The sequence below is a fragment of the Morone saxatilis genome, unplaced genomic scaffold (genome assembly GCF_004916995.1).
Source record: "Morone saxatilis isolate NCDOM2014 unplaced genomic scaffold, NCSU_SB_2.0 Contig20, whole genome shotgun sequence".
NCBI lineage: Eukaryota > Metazoa > Chordata > Actinopteri > Moronidae > Morone > Morone saxatilis.
The window spans coordinates 3,762,973-3,780,628 of record NW_023339763.1 but is presented as its reverse complement, the minus strand read 5'-3'; the positions used below and the strand labels follow the sequence as shown (position 1 = coordinate 3,780,628).

Sequence of the window (17,656 nt, the reverse complement as noted above, 5' to 3'; positions counted from 1 at the left end):
ACAATATTGGTAGATGTGTTTCATTTTTTATTTATGTTTTTAAAAAATGTGTAAAACATGCAAGCATCCTGTACCTACCTATGGTACCTCAATTATAATATTACAACAATAATATTAATAAACATTACATAACGACTGTTATATTGTTGACAGTATACCTCCTTTCATAATTGATGCTTCCATCTCATTCATGCAGAAAGAGAGAGAGAATGAGCTTGAACTGCACATCAAATGACTGTAATATTGAGTTTTTTACTACTTATGGGGTAATATTTTTTTTTTACTTATTGTATTCTACTATTGATTTAATGCGTCTATCAGGTGGACAGCAAAGAAAGAATTTCACTACACAAGCGCAAAACCTCCTTTCTTTTGGTGCATATGACATAAACATCTTGAACTGAACTTAACTTGAAAAAAAATCAACAAAGTAAATAACAAACAAAAATTTAGCTGATGCCACAGGAATATATTAAAAAAAACAAAAAAACAACAACACACACACAAAATAAAGGCAACTAAACAAACTACACCCAGTCAGCAGCGCAAAAACCACTCAACGCGTACATATTCCGACGGTACCTTAACGCAGGCAAAACGCTCTCTCTCTCTCTCGTCTACGTAAATTGCGTAGCGTTGCGGTGCTGCGACGCTTCTACTACGCAGTGCGGCTACGCGGAGGAGACGTCGGCGGGGGAGGACCCAGATACATTATTGACGTCCCCCCTCCTCCCTAACCAAACCCCCCCCCTCCCTCCCCCCTTAAGTCTGTACGCAAGAGATATTTCTCAGTGGAGCAGCGACGAACTATAGAGCAAATAATGGGAAGGAGTATACGCGGTGTTTCCTACGCTGAAAGCCTGGCTGCCTCCGCCGAACACCGACTTTTGCTCTTCAGCGGTATTTTCCGGAGGGACTAGTTTTCGGGAAAAAGCGAGCGAGCTACCAGGCTAGCTTCGCAGCTACAACTGCTGCCTTATTGTGGCCCGCAACCAACCCTCCCAGCTGGCATCCGTCGCATGCACAAGAGGAAAAAATGGTGAGAAAGTGCTGATGTGTTGTCTCAGTACGTGCAGCCAGCCATCGGCGTGTTGCAGTTTGATGTGGATATTTATCAGTTGTTCACGTTGTGTGTTGTTGTTGTTGTTGTTGTCACAGGGCCAGGTAGCTTTAGCTCACGGTGCTACAAGGTTGACAGCTCTTGTCACCTGTCTGCCTGCGGTCTCCTGGATGGAGAGACCCCCCCAAAATAAAGACCCCCTTTGCAGTTTGAAGTTACCTTGTATAATACCAAAACGTCCTCTGTTTGCAGAGCGTGAATTACAGCCTCTCTGAAACAGCTGCGGTTTGATAACATGGACGGTATGTACAGGTTTGCTTGTCACATACTTCCATGGAAACCACTGTTGGGTTGTTGACTTGAGGAGGAGAGCTGAAAAGGTCATGCAAGGTAGCTGCAGTCATCTCTAACTGGATGAGCATTGATGATGATGATGATGATGATGATGTGAGACATGATTGACAGTGATCTTACTTTCTCAGCTGTAGTTAAAACTTTAAAACATATGTTTAAACCATCAAAAGGCAGAGGGATGTGGAGAAAGCACAAAAAGTACTCTGCTTTTTGGAATAATTAGAAGTTGCTGGTACATTTACTAGAGTTTGACAAACCTGTCTTTCCTATATAGCACTCCTTTTATAACTGCTCTATATTTGGTGTATAGTCTTTTATACATTATTGGATTAAACATGCCTAATAAACTATCCAGAAACAGTTTTGTTTCATAAAGATATTTTCCAAATAGCAGTGCTGAAGACTTTCTGAAGATTTGCTTTTAAAGCAGCCGGTTTTATTGGATAAATGAAACTGTTTTGCTGACAACGTCACACTTCTACTTAAAGTAAATTGCTAAACAGGTTGGTTTTTAAGTGTTATCATTAGAAGACGTTGCAGTATGAAACACACGTTTTATAAATCTGAATGGACCTGAAGGTGCTGCGCAGGACAGATACCAGAGATAATATTCTTTAGCAGGTTACCTCCTCATTAAAAATGTGTTTTGCCTGACACACGTTTTGACAAATATATAAATAAATATATATTTTTATGAATGAAGTCCTCAGGTGTAAAGTCTGTGCGGTCTCTATGTTAAAGCTTTAAGAGGTGTGGTTTATTTGTAGTTGATTAACCAGGATTAAAGATAACATATTCCTGTTGTTGACATTACATTTAATCCTTGCTCAGTTCATCCTTAAACAGTCATCAGATACTGACTTAGATTGAAACTAAACTACCTTTAATTTATGTGATAATTTAAATTATTATTAAAAGATTGAATTATCCCAAATTGTTCCTACTATGTTCAAACCCAGAGAAAATCAAGGTAACGGTACAATTCCTACTTTCCTTTAGTTGCTATGACTTCCGAGTACCATGGCATAGAGTGAGAGGAATTCGGCAAACGTGATTAAACTATTATCAACTGTTCAGGTTTTATACATCTGTGGCTTCACTATCATAGTGAACACACCAATAGCGATAATGAACCATTTAAAGTGTCTGTGTCAAGGCTCATTATTTACCTGTGCTGTTGTTAAAAACCCCTTTAATACACGATACCATTGCCTAAACGTTGGCACTTTGTGTGTTTGTCCACATGCAGGTGTACCTGTTAAATCCTATAGAGAACCTGAGAAGCTACATCAACAACCGTCCACCGCTGGTCATTTTTATGATCAGCGTCAGTGCAGTGGCCATCGCCTTCCTGACCATCGGTTATTTCTTCAAGATCAAGGAGATCAAGTCTCCAGAGTTGACAGAGGTGAGTCATGCCCGCATTGTTCTTTAAAAGAGATGGAATTATGTGGTCTGCTCCATTAAGTAGCTCTCAAATAGCAGTCAAATGTGCTCACCGCGGATGCTAAATGTCAGTTCATGAGCTTTGTGGCCTCCTTTATGCCAAAATGATGCATTCGCCCAACATTTTGACCCATGTTGCATTTATGCTGTGACCTATTCAGCCTTTTCTAGTCTCACCCAGCTCAGTCTGTAAGGCTAAAAGAAGCTCATTTTAGCATAGCAAATAGGGAATCCAGGTAGGTAGGTACTTTATAGACCCGTGGATACATGGAAATAGATATTTGGTAAAACAACAGTTTGTCCAACCATTAAGACGCCCTCCCTCTCTCTCTCTCTCTCTCTCTCAGGACTGGAACACCTTTCTGCTGCGCTTCAATGAGCTGGACTTTTGTGTGTCGGAGAATGAAACGATAAAGCACGGTCTGAATGAGTCGACCACGCCAGAGAGCATGGTCGTGACCAGCGGCCAAGCTCGTTCCAGTACCCAGGTTCCCCTCCTGCTAGAGGACTCTGGTCCCATCAACATCTCAGTCCCCATCACCCTCACGCTGGACCCCCAGCGCCCGTTTGGAGGCTACTCTCGCAATATCACCCACCTGTATGCCACAGTGCTGGGGCAGCAAGTTGGCCTGTCGGGTAGGTGGTCTCTCCCATCACCGCTTCTTTGTGTTTGCCCCATAGTCAGAAAAAAAATCCCTTTATGTTTAATGGGAAGTGAGGTAGGGCAGAGGCAGAGAAACAGCTGCATCCAGTAGAAACTATAAATCTTAATGAATGTGAGATTTGTCCAAATCAATTACGGGGAATATCAAGTAACCAACCTCTGTGCTCCTGTGCACTGTGTGTGTGTGTGTGATCCACCACTCTCCAGCACAATTCCCCAATCACATCTGTTTCCCGCCATTCCCCTCCCTGAAAAAAAAAAAATTTCCCAGCTGAAAGGAAAATGTTACACTCCATCGTGTAACAGCCAGAAATCACAAACACAACAGATGTAGTTTGTAAAACCTGCCATTGAACTGTAAAATGTATCACTGCATTTAAGCCATTATTAACTTTTTAAAGATCATGCTTTTTCCCCCCATAGGTTGAGTATATACAGTACTACATGTACGTGACCCAGACCGAGTGCAGAGGGCTAAAAGAGAGAGGATCAGAATTTAATTTGGCTCAGTATATCTGATGGTGATCAATTAGTGCGAGTGTTGCACAACGCTCATACGGATCTTTCGGATTAACTTCGGACGTCACTAAATCTCACAAAGTTGGAATTCTCCAGCTGGAGTGAACTCTGTTTGGCTCGTACACATTATTGTAATAAAAACATTGTTCCGTAATAAGTAGAGATATCTGTCATGGGAGAGTTGTGTGAAGCCTATAGTGTCTGTGTGTAACTGCCATGGACTGTTTTTGTGTGGTTGCTGTTCAGAGGTAATTTGCTCCTTTTGAAGGTGGGAGTTTGTCCTTTTAATGGGTTTTACCTTACCTCTTTGTGTGGTGACTTTACTTAGACATGGTGAGGAAACAGTGGCAGCGTTGTGTAACATTAAGCTGTTCCCATTCACTCCTCCTATAGGTTTCAGACTTAAAGGTTTCAGAAGGCAGAGCAAAGTGAAAAGTGAATACCACTGGCTTTGTACTGATAACGTTATTATCTGCATGCTCAGGAATGTTTTTGTGAGCGTTCCCTTTTGTCTACTGTGGCAACACATACACTAAGAGCATGTGTGTTTTTCATGTCGCCGCACCTTTCATGTACTGCTCCACAGAGAAAGAATTTAGAAGGATAGAAGAAAAAGACAGGAACAAGAAACAGGACTGCACTTGGCAGATTTCCGGCTGGGCTTAAAACAGCCAAATGGCAAAGTTCTGCATCTACTTTAAGAAGATAATATTCAGTTTCTTACTTAAATGTCATCTTTGTAGAAAATGGAAAACCTAGTCTAATATTTAGTATTTAAACCAAATAGACTGAACTTTGGTGTACTGTATGTGCATTGATTCTGCTTCAGTGGGACATGCAAAATGAATATCATGCTCTCAATCTCTCCATTCAGATGGGATTAGATTCTCCAGATAAGGTCAGGTAATTTTATTTTTACAGCACAGTGATATTAATCCCATCCAGATTGCCTCTATCTGTGGTTTTAGCCTTCTGCCTTTGAGGACATGCCAGCCACAAATACCCGCCGCTCTGTTCTGACTCTGCTGTGCTCTGATAATCGGCCCTCTTTGCAGATAGCTATCTAGCCATTGTCACCATCTAAGCAAAGTGCTGGTAAAATATGCAAATGGATGGTAGATTATTCACTTGTCACCAGTTTAAAAAAAAAAAAAGACAATTTAAAATCTATTAGGTGGCTGGTAACATTTTAACATTCACTTGTCATTTGACCAGTGGGCAGAAAAGTTGATTCTGCACCCTGGTTGTTACTGAATGTACAGTACATCCCTCGTTTCAGGCCCTCGTTTGTCTTTTTTTATGGTGCTTAAAGTTTAAAGCCACCAAATGGATGAGCAAAGTCAACAAGGAAAGGAGCTATGCAAATGTTTTTTTACACTGAGCAAATAGTCCCGTCTGAATAGGGCTTACACTGTACAAGAGCCGGATAGAATATACGGAGGGTCAGCTTAACCCTTACCCTTACTAAATCACTTAATTCTAACAGATTTCTTTAAATGATAGTACATATTAATAAAATCATTTAAAAGTTGCATTTACAAATCTTTATATTAGATATGATTTTGACATCTGGATTGGTTTCCTGTATAAATGCTCACCTTGAATCCTTTATGATCTGCCAATACCTCCTCATTTTTTTTAAATAGCTCTGCTGAAGACAGGAGTGTTATGCTTCATGTGGTATAGAAGGGTCAATTTATTGAAAGCAAAAAGGGTTTTTTGCTTTGTTGAGTGCATGCCTACTTTGGGAGACTGAAGTGGTTGACTTCAGTCAGAGACATGTCAAGGATGATCATTTATAGCAAATGGTTGTACAGTTACATTTAGTGGAGAATGCTGCCTTTGGAGAGAAAAGCGCATGAAAAGAAATGGATGTTACCTTGACAATCACATGTACTTTTCCACCTAATTAGCCTTCAGATGTATTTGAGACAAATCTTTAAGCGAAAATCACATATATCAAGCGCATGATGACTGGAAAGGTTCAGCAAATGTTATCTCCTTGGGCACATCCTGAAGTGACGCTTAAGGCTGGAGCCCTGATGCTAAAGTCTACCTGCAGCGTCAGAGCGACTGACCGGCCTGGCTTGTGAAAACTGGAATTTCTTTTGGTTGAAGACTCAGTGTCCATGGTTGTCCGCCCCTGCATATGCACTTATGTTGGCGCGAACACATTCATCCTGAGTCACACCCAGGAGTCCACTCAGTCTGTCTTCTAATCCCCTTTGCAGTTTGATAAATATTGCATAAGCTAGCAGAATCAGTCTGTCATTTGCTATCAAGGAAGTAATTTGGTACGACATCAAATATTGCTGCGGTGGCTCAACCTGTTTGCTTGCTGTGTGAGCTGCATGTTGTTTAAACTGTTCTAGGCTCTAATAATTGCCTCTGAGCACCTCTCCTTTGTAGGTTGTTTTATAAGTAAGTAATGTGGAAATGCATGTTACAGGCATATGATCTGTACTCTTTGTTGGGTTTATAGGATTCGACTTAAACCAACTCTGTGTGTTTGAAAAGTGAAAGAAATTTGGCAAAACTGTCAGTAAGATTCTTCTCTTAGGTCAATTTTCTAACAATCTGTTATGCTCTCTTTTGTTTTTGTGTGTAGGCCGGGAAGCCCATGAAGAAATAAACATCACTTTCACCCTGCCTTTATCCTGGAACTCAGACGACTGTGTGCTGCACGGCCACTGCGAACAGGTGGTGTTCAGCACTTGCATGACCATCACTGCGGCCAGCAATATCTTCCCAGTCACAGTGTGAGTTGGACTGCCTCCCTGACTCAGAGGGACGCACTATATCTCTGCCTCGAGCCGAGTGATACCCACAAAATGAAATACAGTCTCTCAAAGTTTGTGGCTCAGTACCTTCATTTCTAAAAATATTTTGGTTTAACTGTAAGTGCTTCCTTAGTATGTATTGCTCTTTTACGCTCAGAGCAAAACAAAATGTTTTATACTTTGAGCCAAAATCCATAACAGACCTTTGTCAGGATATTGTATATTCTCGTCATCTGCATGGTGGAGTGTTGTTAGTTAATACTGAGACACTGTAGTTGAACTTGCTTTGTGCATGTTTGCACATAAATTAAGTAATTGTTCAGCTTTCCATAACATGAATTTTATAATGAGCGTTACTTTCCTTGGGGTCAGATAGCGGTTAAACAGTGTGAGTTTTTTTTTGCTTACATGTAACAAGCATGTAAGAGTTAGGCAACCATCGGCTGGAATGACAAATATTTCCAGAAGATTTTATCGGCTGCAAACAATAAATGTCCTCTACATGAGTACAAAATGAAACCTGGCTGTTGTCTGGTAATGTTAAACCTGCTCTGCTAGCTGGTGTCCATAACACACTACAGTGAAAAACACTGCTTTGCTCTTGTAGCTTTGTTAACAGCTTGCTAAGTAGCCACATTTGGGACCCTGTCGTATTCTGCATGGTATTACAAGCAGGGCTACTCTCTAGGTCTAACTTTAACCATCACTTTAGTAGCTATGAATCTAAAGTGATTTCGAGTACTGCCTATGGATGGCAGCGCCGCGGTTCACAAATAATTGTCCCTCGCAAAAGCATCCATGCTCGTGCGTGGTGCGCAAAGTTTGCTGCTTGTTCTGATTTAATAAAATGTGTCAAAATGAGAGGAGGAGAGGAACTGATGTTACAAATTTGCTGAAGGAGCCTCTGGAGGGAAGAGCAGTAACGTGTCCTGTCAGTCTGTGAAACTATGACATTGGCACTGCAGCGAGAGCCCTCAGCAGTGTCATTTAGAGTCTGTCAGATATATTTAGTTTCATCAGATGTCAGACGTTACACACGTTTTTGGTAGTTTGTCTTTGCCTCCAGAGTGGACAACCACTGTGAATGTCACATACTGTATCTCACACTGTATAAAATGGGATGCATCATGGAGTATTTGTTACCTTGGATACTGTTTTGGAGCCCTCTGGGAGCCCAAGGTAAACTGCATGATGTGAAAGCAGAAACTATCAGTATAACCAGTGAATTCTTTAACAACATCTTTAACTTTTCTGCACTGCAACATAATGTGAACAGTTCCATGACAGCAGTCAACAGACGGCGATCTTTGTTTTGGTTTGTAGGCAGCCGCCACACTGCGTGCCAGAGACGTACACCAATGCCACATCTTGGTACAAGGTGTTCACCACAGTCCGTGACTCAGATACCAAGTACAGTCAGGACTACAACCCCTTCTGGTGTTACAAAGGAGCCATCGGCAAGGTGTACCACGCACTCAACCCAAAGCTCACCGTCATCGTTCCTGATGTGAGTCACTGCCCCGTTTTTTTTTTTTTTTAATCAAATATTATTCCAACTCATTTTTTATTGAACAGTTTCTGGTTCATGTTTCTAATGTTGTCATTCACTATGTCTGTGACTTAACTAGAAGTCAACAAAACTAAGTATTAGATGTTGTAAATACTATATGTCTGCAGTAAACCAGGACATAAGATTATGGTGAGGTTTGAATACAGTTTCCGTGCGCTGTATTACAAGAAATTTGGAAGTAGAAACGTCCAGTTTTGACACATAAGCCAAGAGTCTCTCAGGTGGAAGGAAGGGTCCTCACTTGTATTCTTCTTCCTATATCATTCTTACTTTCTCACTTCCTATTTAATTTTCTTTTTAGTAAATTTAAAAGCCACTATACAGACATTTTTTTGAGTACAGTCTAAACCTGCTCTATTTGAAAAGTGTCCTGAGATAACCTTGGTTATGAATCGGCTCCATACAAATAAAATTGAATTGAATAACTTGACATACATTTTCTTTTTTATAATGTGATATTTATAAAGTGGTTATTGTTCAACACTACACAACACTACACACATATATTGGAACTGTTCAGGTGGTCTATGATCACTGACTCCCTCCCTTTTAAGACCAGGTAAATGGGACCAAACCCGAAGCCCATTCTGAAAGCCATTTAGCATTAGTTCTGTACTGATGGTGGTAGATTGTTCCAGGATTACAATGATCCCATTGACGGGCCACGACTGGGCACTGAATGGTCCAGTGAGCCTGAAAACAATTTGAAAATATATGCTGGCCTGTGCAGTTACCTGATCTCAGCCCACTTCAACACACAGAGGATTCGGGAGTGGTGCTTGAGACGGCCTTTTCCGCCATTATTAACAAAATAACAGAAGAATGGATTGACACTTTAAGTCCCCATTTCCTTCCTATATTTAGGGAGCCTGAAAATGCTTTAATACTAGCTGTTTTATTCCTTTACTCCTCAGACTTACTGCAAAAGTAAAATGAGCCTTTAATGTATAATCTATTTTTACCTATATGTATGTACATATTCTTTTATTTTTACCTTTGTTCAACTTTGCTGTCGTCATTTTATGCTGGATGTCTTTCTGTCTTCTTGTAAATTGTTCTTAGAACCTTGTATAAGTATCTTAAGAGCAACCGTCAAATTCCTTTAATATGAACATACATTTGGCCAACATGGCAGATTCTAATTCTGTCTTTGTTGCTTTTTTTTCCCCCACCAGGACGACCGCTCCCTCATCAACCTGCACCTGATGCACACAAGCTACTTCCTGTTTGTCATGGTCATCACTATGTTCTGTTATGCAGTCATCAAGGGGCGACCTGGCAAAGTACGGCAAACCAACCCTGACTTCTGCCCTGAGAAGGTACAACAGACACCAGCAGTGCTATATGACGTGAACAGGTAGTTCAAGCCAAGCATCGATTGACCAGTGATTGGTTAAAGACATCCAATCACACTGCTGATTCTCTGACTCTCTATTGTCACATGGACATCTACTGTATATGTAATGGTTGTCTCATTTGAAAACTGTCTATGTTAATATAAACATACTTGCTAATTATGCTTTAACTGGTCATGTTTAAAGTGATTATAGCAGGACATGTTTTGTTTGGTAACTCTACAAAGCCATAAAACGTTCTGTGCTGCTGGTGGTCCTCAGCTCTGCCTGATGTGTGTGCGTAGTTGCAGCTCGCTCCCAGAGGTAATGGAAGATTGGCCTCTGTGGTCTTATTGCTTATTGTAGAACAATACACATAACAGCATTACCCACATGTATCACCTTTCATCACAGCCGCTATACGAGGCGCTATATCACACCAGTCCGAGGATTATCAGTTGTAAGACAGGTCAGCAAGCTCTGACTCATTGTCTCAGTCAGGCCAAACAGATTGGCTCTGCTGTGAGAACTGAGCAAATTATCCTTTTTTTTTTATATAAGGGCGGGTCGGGACATGGGGTTGAGCCAAAGTTCTGCAGTTCTTAATCTAATGCCAGGTTCAGTCTACAGGAGGAGTCGATTTAACTCATTCACCCTTCCTGATAGTAATCTGAGGGGTTTACAGATCCAGTCTTCAACCTCCAGACCTCCAGCCCCAATCATTTTCAAACATGTTTGATGTTCAGGAGTTAAAATCTGGATCATTACTTCAGTACGGAAGTGAATGAGAGGCATTGCCAAGCAGCTGATCCACTACATGACCAAATATGGCAGAATGTGTCCATATCTTGTTGTTTGGATCTGTTTTTAATCACAGAATAGCTCCACAAATGAAGCTCCACTCACTCTGAGCCGCATCTCGTTTTGTAGCTGCTTCACAATAAAAGTCCAGCACTGGTTTGCTGATGGTAAACTTTTAATGTGAAGCATCAGCAGGAACTTAACGCAGCTCTGCTGGTTGTGCCATGCAGTGTTCAGAGGTTAAAGTGGACTAACGAAGTGGGCCTGAGGAAATGGAGATTTGGATTATAAATTAGCAGAATTCTGAATCCACCTACAGAGGTGGGGTACTTTAAAGGACAGTTATAGTGGGAATTGAGATATGTTCACTTTGCTCCTCTCCAATTGATTAAAAATAATTGTATCATTTTCCTCATAGCAGTGGCTTCTTCACTGCTTACTGAGGAGATGTGATGTCCTTAAGTGCATAATTAAGCATTAAAGCCACTACGTTCAGGATTTGAAAATGTCTTATTTTGGCACCATCCAATGGTAGTATCAAGAATGACACTTTGGCAAACAGCAGTGCATGCTGCATACACAGCAGTGTAATCTGCTGATCAAGTTGTGTCTTTTCTTTTCTGTGAACTTGTATTCCTCTAATTCCTGTCCATATTACCAGCTTGTGTTGCGATATGTGTTGTTTCTCTTTCTCTGACATGTCTGTAAGTTGCACTAAAACCCATTTCTTCTGTTGCAGGTGGCGTTGTCAGAGGGTTAAAAAGACATCAGAGAGCTATGTCGGAACTTACCTGTAACATGGACAAACTCGAAGAAACAGAAGAAATAAAAATAAACATACCAGTTGCCTAGTGAACCTTGGAAATACAATAAGGGACACAAAAGCTCTGTGAATGCATTACTCTTGCAATGTTGGGTTTCTCCAACCAAAGATATACAAGTGCCTGTATCTGTCGTGTAAATATTTGTAGGAACTCTGATATTTCTGTGCAAAACCTTTTTCTTCTTCTTTTTGTTTATTATTATTTTATTATTTTGCCTGAGTCCCCTTGTGCCATGTCAGAACATGCAGTATATATTAAAAAAAAAGCAGAAGGCCAGATCCAAGAACTACACAACCACCATTTTTCTATTCGCTCTCATTTACCAAGACAGATAGAGAAACCACAGAAACCGTTTCTGGCACACAGATTTCAGTTTTAAGTATTTGCTGTAAATGTTTGGATATCTGATAATCCGCCTGTAAACAAAGTATTTTTATCTCCCGTGATGAGAAAGCATGAGGATTAGTCACTTGAAATATGTTTAAGTGAACTAAATATGCTCGAGTACCCCAGCGGAGATATTTACTTTAGGATGAGATGCTTGTAACACATTTATAATTAAATCTTCAGTATGCATTTGCCATTGCAGCTTCAGCAGGGAAGACAATAGATTCCTCTCTGCACCGGACTCCACAGTGTAATCAGATCAGAATTTGGACATTACATAAAGTCTGTTCAAAAGTAGCAATTAGATTTGTTTTAATTGAACTCTCTTTGACCTTTACCAAATTACCAATTATGTTTCCCTGTGTGTCTGCAATGTCAATGGAGGTGGAGTAAAGTATTTAGCTGATTGCACTGTGCACATTAATATATGAACAGAATACAGCGTCAACAGTTAAGTTAATGAGTCCCATTGTCTCAGTTTGTTTCCTATTAGGCTTATCAGTGAGTCCATTTAATGGCAGTTAAATAAGCTGCTGCACTCCTGTGGTTTGTGTTGAAAATAATCTTTTACTGTGAGACAAGTAGATGTTGTCACACTCAAAATATGAGTTCTTTTTCCTTCCTGTGTGGCTTTATCACTCACCTGCCTCTCGTCTGTAACTCGCTGCCCGTCGCTGCAGCAGTTTTGTAGTTTTGGCTTCTAGACTTAAGCGATGTTCAATACAGTCTTCTTTGTTGCACCTGGATGAAGCAAAACATTATCTTGCCTTACCTACGGTGGACTTGCTTGCTTGAAAACAGATGGGGAGATCAGTTTCTCTCCTTCCAACGTTAACTTGCCAGTCCCTTCTTCCACAGCCATCTCTTCTCTTTTTGTTTCTTCCAGTTTGAGGAGCCTGTGGTTTGAAATCAAACTTGTGATCTTTGTCCTTGTTAATGTAAATGTCAAATGGCCCTTGAGTTATTATATTATAGGATGCGTTTGAGTTACTTATGCTTTTATTTTAAGCAAATCATTATCAGTTGCACGTTTTCAAGGGTTTGCATAGTTGCTGCACCTTTTAGATTTCTTGCACATTTTGTGTTATTTGCTCCTGTGATGATTTTTCCTTTTTTTTTGTCCGAGGTCACATGTAAACAGTCTGATATTGAACTATATGTTTAGAGTTGGACTCCTTCTGAAAATAAATATAATTATATATTAGTATATAATTATATTTATATAACTGATAATATATTTATGATTAAATCATTTAATTTTTTATTATTTTGTAGTACAACAAAATGTGCAAAAACTCACTTGGTGTGTGATTGTGTGTAAGTGAGTTTGGGAAATGTTTAAATAAATAAAAGGCGGCTTTAGACTGTGATTCTCTGAAGTCTCCTTTCAAGTGTCTGGTATTGAAAGAATGCTTGTTTCTTCAATGCACTAGTCGAGATTGACTTGACAGGACACACAAATAAAACAAACTCACCCGACTTCCTCCTGCAAAACCTTTTCACATGGATTGCTGTGACTCGTTTCGTTGAGCTGAAACTTTTAACTGTAGCTTTAATGATGAATTTAATGCTCTTCCAATGCTTATATAATTCATATTTTGATACCGCGGCAGACTTTGACAATCATTTCTTCTAAATGTACTGCAATTTGCAATAAGAAACAGAATAGTGCTCTGATTAGATTAGATTAAGATTTTTGTCAATGTTAAAATCTCGAGTCACCGACCACTGTCCACTGTGCTGTCTAGACACAAACGTAAAATCGATTAAAAGGAAAACTACAGAATAAATAACAGTCTAAGTCCGCCTTTAATGTCTGTTATGTATGACTTTTTTTCCAATAGCAATTACTGATACATTGTACTTACCTCTATGTTATAATTTTGTTCCATAATTGATGTACCTGTTGAATGTACTTTTTTTTTTATAAGCAGCATAATCTAAATCTGAGATGCAAGAATTCCAAGTGATTTAAACTCTGATGTAGTTTTTTCAGTTTAAAAGGCTTTACTTGAATTGTGTTTTTGTTCAGTGGTATTCATATATTATAAGGTTTATCCTTTTTGTGGCAAATAATGAATCTGTTGTCACATTATTGTATCACTTTGTACATTTGTTTGATTTCTGCGTGTGTGTTGGTGAAAGAGCGAAAGGTGGTTTGTCGCCCCCCCAATATTGACTGATGCTAGGATAAGTCTTCCAAATTGTGATGTGCATCATATTTGAACATGGATCCGTTGCTTTTGCTGTCATCGTCTGTCTCCTGTGCTTTCACGGTGGGATTGTGCTTTTCTTTGGAAGATCTGGCAGCTCTTATTGAACGGGTGGAAATTTTGGGTGTTGGATGGGAAGCGGGTTGGAGTGCGAGTGAAGGGAACTTGAAGGTGTGAATGATGTATGTCATATTATTGCCAAACCACCATGATTTATGTCTATGATCTGCATTTACCAGCTTCTCCCTCATGTGATTACCTATGTTTATCTTTGGTTAGAATTGCATCTCTATAATTGCAAAATGCCTTAACATTGTCCAGTTCCATTTGTTTTCTTTGTTTCACATATCGCATATTGTAAAACACGCCGGCTTTACAGAAACAAATCCAAACACAATACTAATTTTATCGCTTCGGAGCTATAAGATGTTCTAATTACCATGCTTGTTAAGTGCACAATTAGAGAAAAGGATTTTAAAAAGGAGCAGATGCTTGCTGTTGTAGTTTTCAAACTACTCCACTATATCAGTAAGGACTGGAGTAAAATACCGAGGAAGCATATTCTCCTTAGTTGCATCATCTCACAGTGTTCTCTGCTTTACATTAAGCAAAAAGTCTTCAATACAAGTCTGCCACTTCACCTTGTTATCCTTTCTGTCATGTTAGTAGCGCTTACAGGCAAGTATTAAGCCAACTCTGTGCCTTCTGCACTGTCGAGCTGCATCCTCCTCCCTGTACATACAGTAGATAGGACCGTAGGTTTAATGTGGCTAGAACGTCATTCAAACCCTTTTCCTCTCCAGTGGAACTGCTGTAAATGAACTCAAGTTTAAATAAACTGTCTCTAAAGTTCACTTTGTCCCCGACTCTCCTTCTCTCCGCCGCCGTAGTTTTTATCTCTGTTTTTACTGGGAGATTAATGATCTGCCAGTAGAAACAGGATTAATTTGCTGGTAGTGAAAGCAAAGTGCCATGGAAATATTACATGCAGGAAGTCCAGAGCTCAAGAAGTTTAAAGACTGGTGATATGCTGTATTTTTGTTATCGTCAATAAATATGGTAAAAAGACCAAAACCAACAACATGCTCTTCCCCAGTCCATAAGTGGCTCTCAGTAACCAAGCCAATTCATTGCTACTGAAGATATAAATCTTTAAAAACAGCTCACATATATAAAGTTATAATCAAATCTGAATACTATGGATTACTTCAAAATCAAACATTGAAAATATTTTCAAAGCAAATCAGTTTTTTTATATTCAGCATTTATAGTTTGCCAAATTAAATAACCCTCAATGTTTTCTGTGATTATTCATTGTTCCGTGTTGACAACTATTGTTGTTAACATGGTTGTTAGCTGTCCACTTGCATGATGCCTTGGGTTGAGTCAACCAATCACAGGCTGTTTTCCTGACTTGTCGACGTGTAATGTCACCAGACCCATTTCTTAAAGTAGGTTTCTGACATTTGTGCAATCATGTGAATTTAAAAAAAAACTAAAACTCAAATCCTCAAGCCATGACCCTTTAAATACACAGGATCAATTTGCTGGTTGTGGCTCGAGGAAATGATTAAAGTTCCTGACACATTAAACTATTTATCAGTGAGATTCAAAGGGCAGATGGCAGCAGGGCAGAATCACCAAGCAGTCCTAACCGCTGCAGACCTTCATGAACAAAGGTCAAAAATAGCCCTTGAGATCCAAACCATCAACCAAACCCATCTGCCCCAATGGCAACCCCTGAATGGGATGAAACAGGATGAAGGTGTAGCTCCAAGAATATTTGATAGCAGAACTGGAGTTGCATTTACTTTTCCAATAAAGAAACTGTGTTCGGAATTTTTAACCATGGAAACGACATGTCTCTAGGAATGGCAATGTCAGTCTGTCGATGGGTCCACCACGTTGGTCCAGACCGAATGATCTCAACAACTGTTGCACAGACATTGATGGTCCCTAGAATCTGAATCCTAATGACTCGGGTGACATTGCCTCAACAACAAGTGGATGAATTTCCATGAAATTTGGTACAAGTCCCCTTCAGGATAAAATATAAGAACTTTGATGACCCCTTAACTTTTCATCCTGTGCAATCATCAGGTCAACATTGCAAAAATACCTGTTTTCGAAACCTTTTGTTTAGTACTAATTAGCAAATGTTTCTATGCTAACACTGTAAACTAAGATGGTGAATGTGTTCGTTTTTTTTAAATTGTACCTGTTAATTTACTAACATTTACTATGTGTTTATAGCATCTTTCAAATTGTTCATACATACTTGGCTTACATTTTTGTCTCTAGAATTGGACAAGCATGGTGATAACTGTGAATCAGTATGGGGGAGGTGTATCACAAGGCCACAAATTAAAATTCAACACATTCAAGTGAACTAATAAGTTAATTATCACCTTATCTGCAACAGTTTCCACATTGAACATTGTACATTTTTAGACATGTTTTGTACCTTTTGGACAGCCACTGGCTTCTTTTCATTTCATTAAGCCATTAGAATTCATTTAGAAAAGACATTTTAAAACTGCTACTTACCACTTATCCTTTAGGGTTTAAGAAAGGTTATGCTGCTGCGTGTGCTGTTCCTCCTTCTTTCGTACTCATATCCTGGGTTTCAGCTTGCATCCAGGGCCTGGGCAGAGAGCATGAACAGTTTTTTAATCACAGTGTACCAGAACATATTTGATTAATTCCCTCCCCTCACCAATGCAGCCAGAAATGACAACAAGGTGTTTACCCACAACACGACCAGCTGGGACTGAACAATTTCTTTTTTCAGTTGCCCGTCATGTATACGTTTGTCACGATAAGTTGATCCTACTAACATGTATTGCCTGAGTATCTAAAGCCAAACATATAATATGCCAATAGATCCTCCTAAATGTTAAATACTGCTGTAAATACTCTCTAGAGCACCAAATGTGTATTAATCCGCTGCTGAAAATAGTCCCCAGTATAGTCACTGTAAACTTTGTATTTGTGAGCCATTTTTTTTGGAGCAGGAACAAATTGGTTTGTCATAAGTTTTAAGAGACAGACTGATGCATTATTAGTTTTGGTCTTTTTGGATTTGTTGACAGTAACACCAGACAGACTTTTTAATCCATTGCACAATCGTTTCACTTGTTTTGATGCAGTTCTTGATAATAATGTAACAGCAATTACATGAAAACACTGAATAAAGATATATTTATGACACATACTGTATATCTGGACAAAGCACCTTATCTTCCACACAAACAAGCAGTACAGCACACACACTATAAATACTAAATTAGCATTTTGCATTCATGAAAAATGACCTCCATGAGTCCTTGGTGAGTTTCTTGGCGAGCCAAAGTAAGCAGTGGTACACAGTGTACCGTGAATGTACAAGACTTGCAGCCAGGAGTAGTTAAAGATTGTCCAAGCCAAGCTGAGTAGCAGTATGTAAAACACATATATAATGGGATGAATTGAAGTAAGCACGCCACATGACTGCAAATCAACCACTTAGCAGTGCCGACAGTACAGTATGTCGGAGCTTGTGTTACAGAGAGGGGGAGGAGGTAGAGAGGAAGTAGACAGCGAGGAAGGACATTAGGATGCCGTCATTATCTGTCATCTGTTTGCTTCTAATATTGGACCAAGATTGGTTGGTGAAACCCACTGGTTGTCAGTAGCCTTTGAATGTTATTTTTAAAATCTCCATG

At 39.6% G+C, this 17,656-nt stretch overlaps 1 protein-coding gene across 2 annotated transcripts; it reads left to right on the top strand.

The window, feature by feature from the left end:
• The first annotated feature begins 749 nt into the window (after nt 1-749).
• tmem248 (transmembrane protein 248) lies at nt 750-14,807 on the top strand. Of its 2 annotated transcripts, none has more exons than XM_035666402.1 (7): nt 750-1,039; nt 2,664-2,822; nt 3,208-3,496; nt 6,652-6,802; nt 8,147-8,330; nt 9,569-9,712; nt 11,268-14,807. In XM_035666402.1, exons 1-7 carry the CDS (start codon nt 1,037-1,039, stop codon nt 11,286-11,288), a joined length of 951 nt encoding a protein of 316 aa, XP_035522295.1. In that variant the 5' UTR covers nt 750-1,036; the 3' UTR covers nt 11,289-14,807. The 2 variants fall into 2 exon arrangements, with proteins under 2 accessions (XP_035522295.1, XP_035522294.1); XM_035666401.1 differs by having other exon boundaries at nt 9,569-9,750.
• Nucleotides 14,808-17,656: the final 2,849 nt, after the last annotated feature.

Bases quoted from the DNA above. Each gene is read 5' to 3' on its own strand.
- tmem248 (XM_035666401.1), top strand. The intron at 2,823-3,207 runs GTGAGTCATGCC...TCTCTCTCTCAG, and splicing joins AGTCTCCAGAGTTGACAGAG to GACTGGAACACCTTTCTGCT. The intron at 8,331-9,568 runs GTGAGTCACTGC...TTCCCCCACCAG, and splicing joins TCACCGTCATCGTTCCTGAT to GACGACCGCTCCCTCATCAA.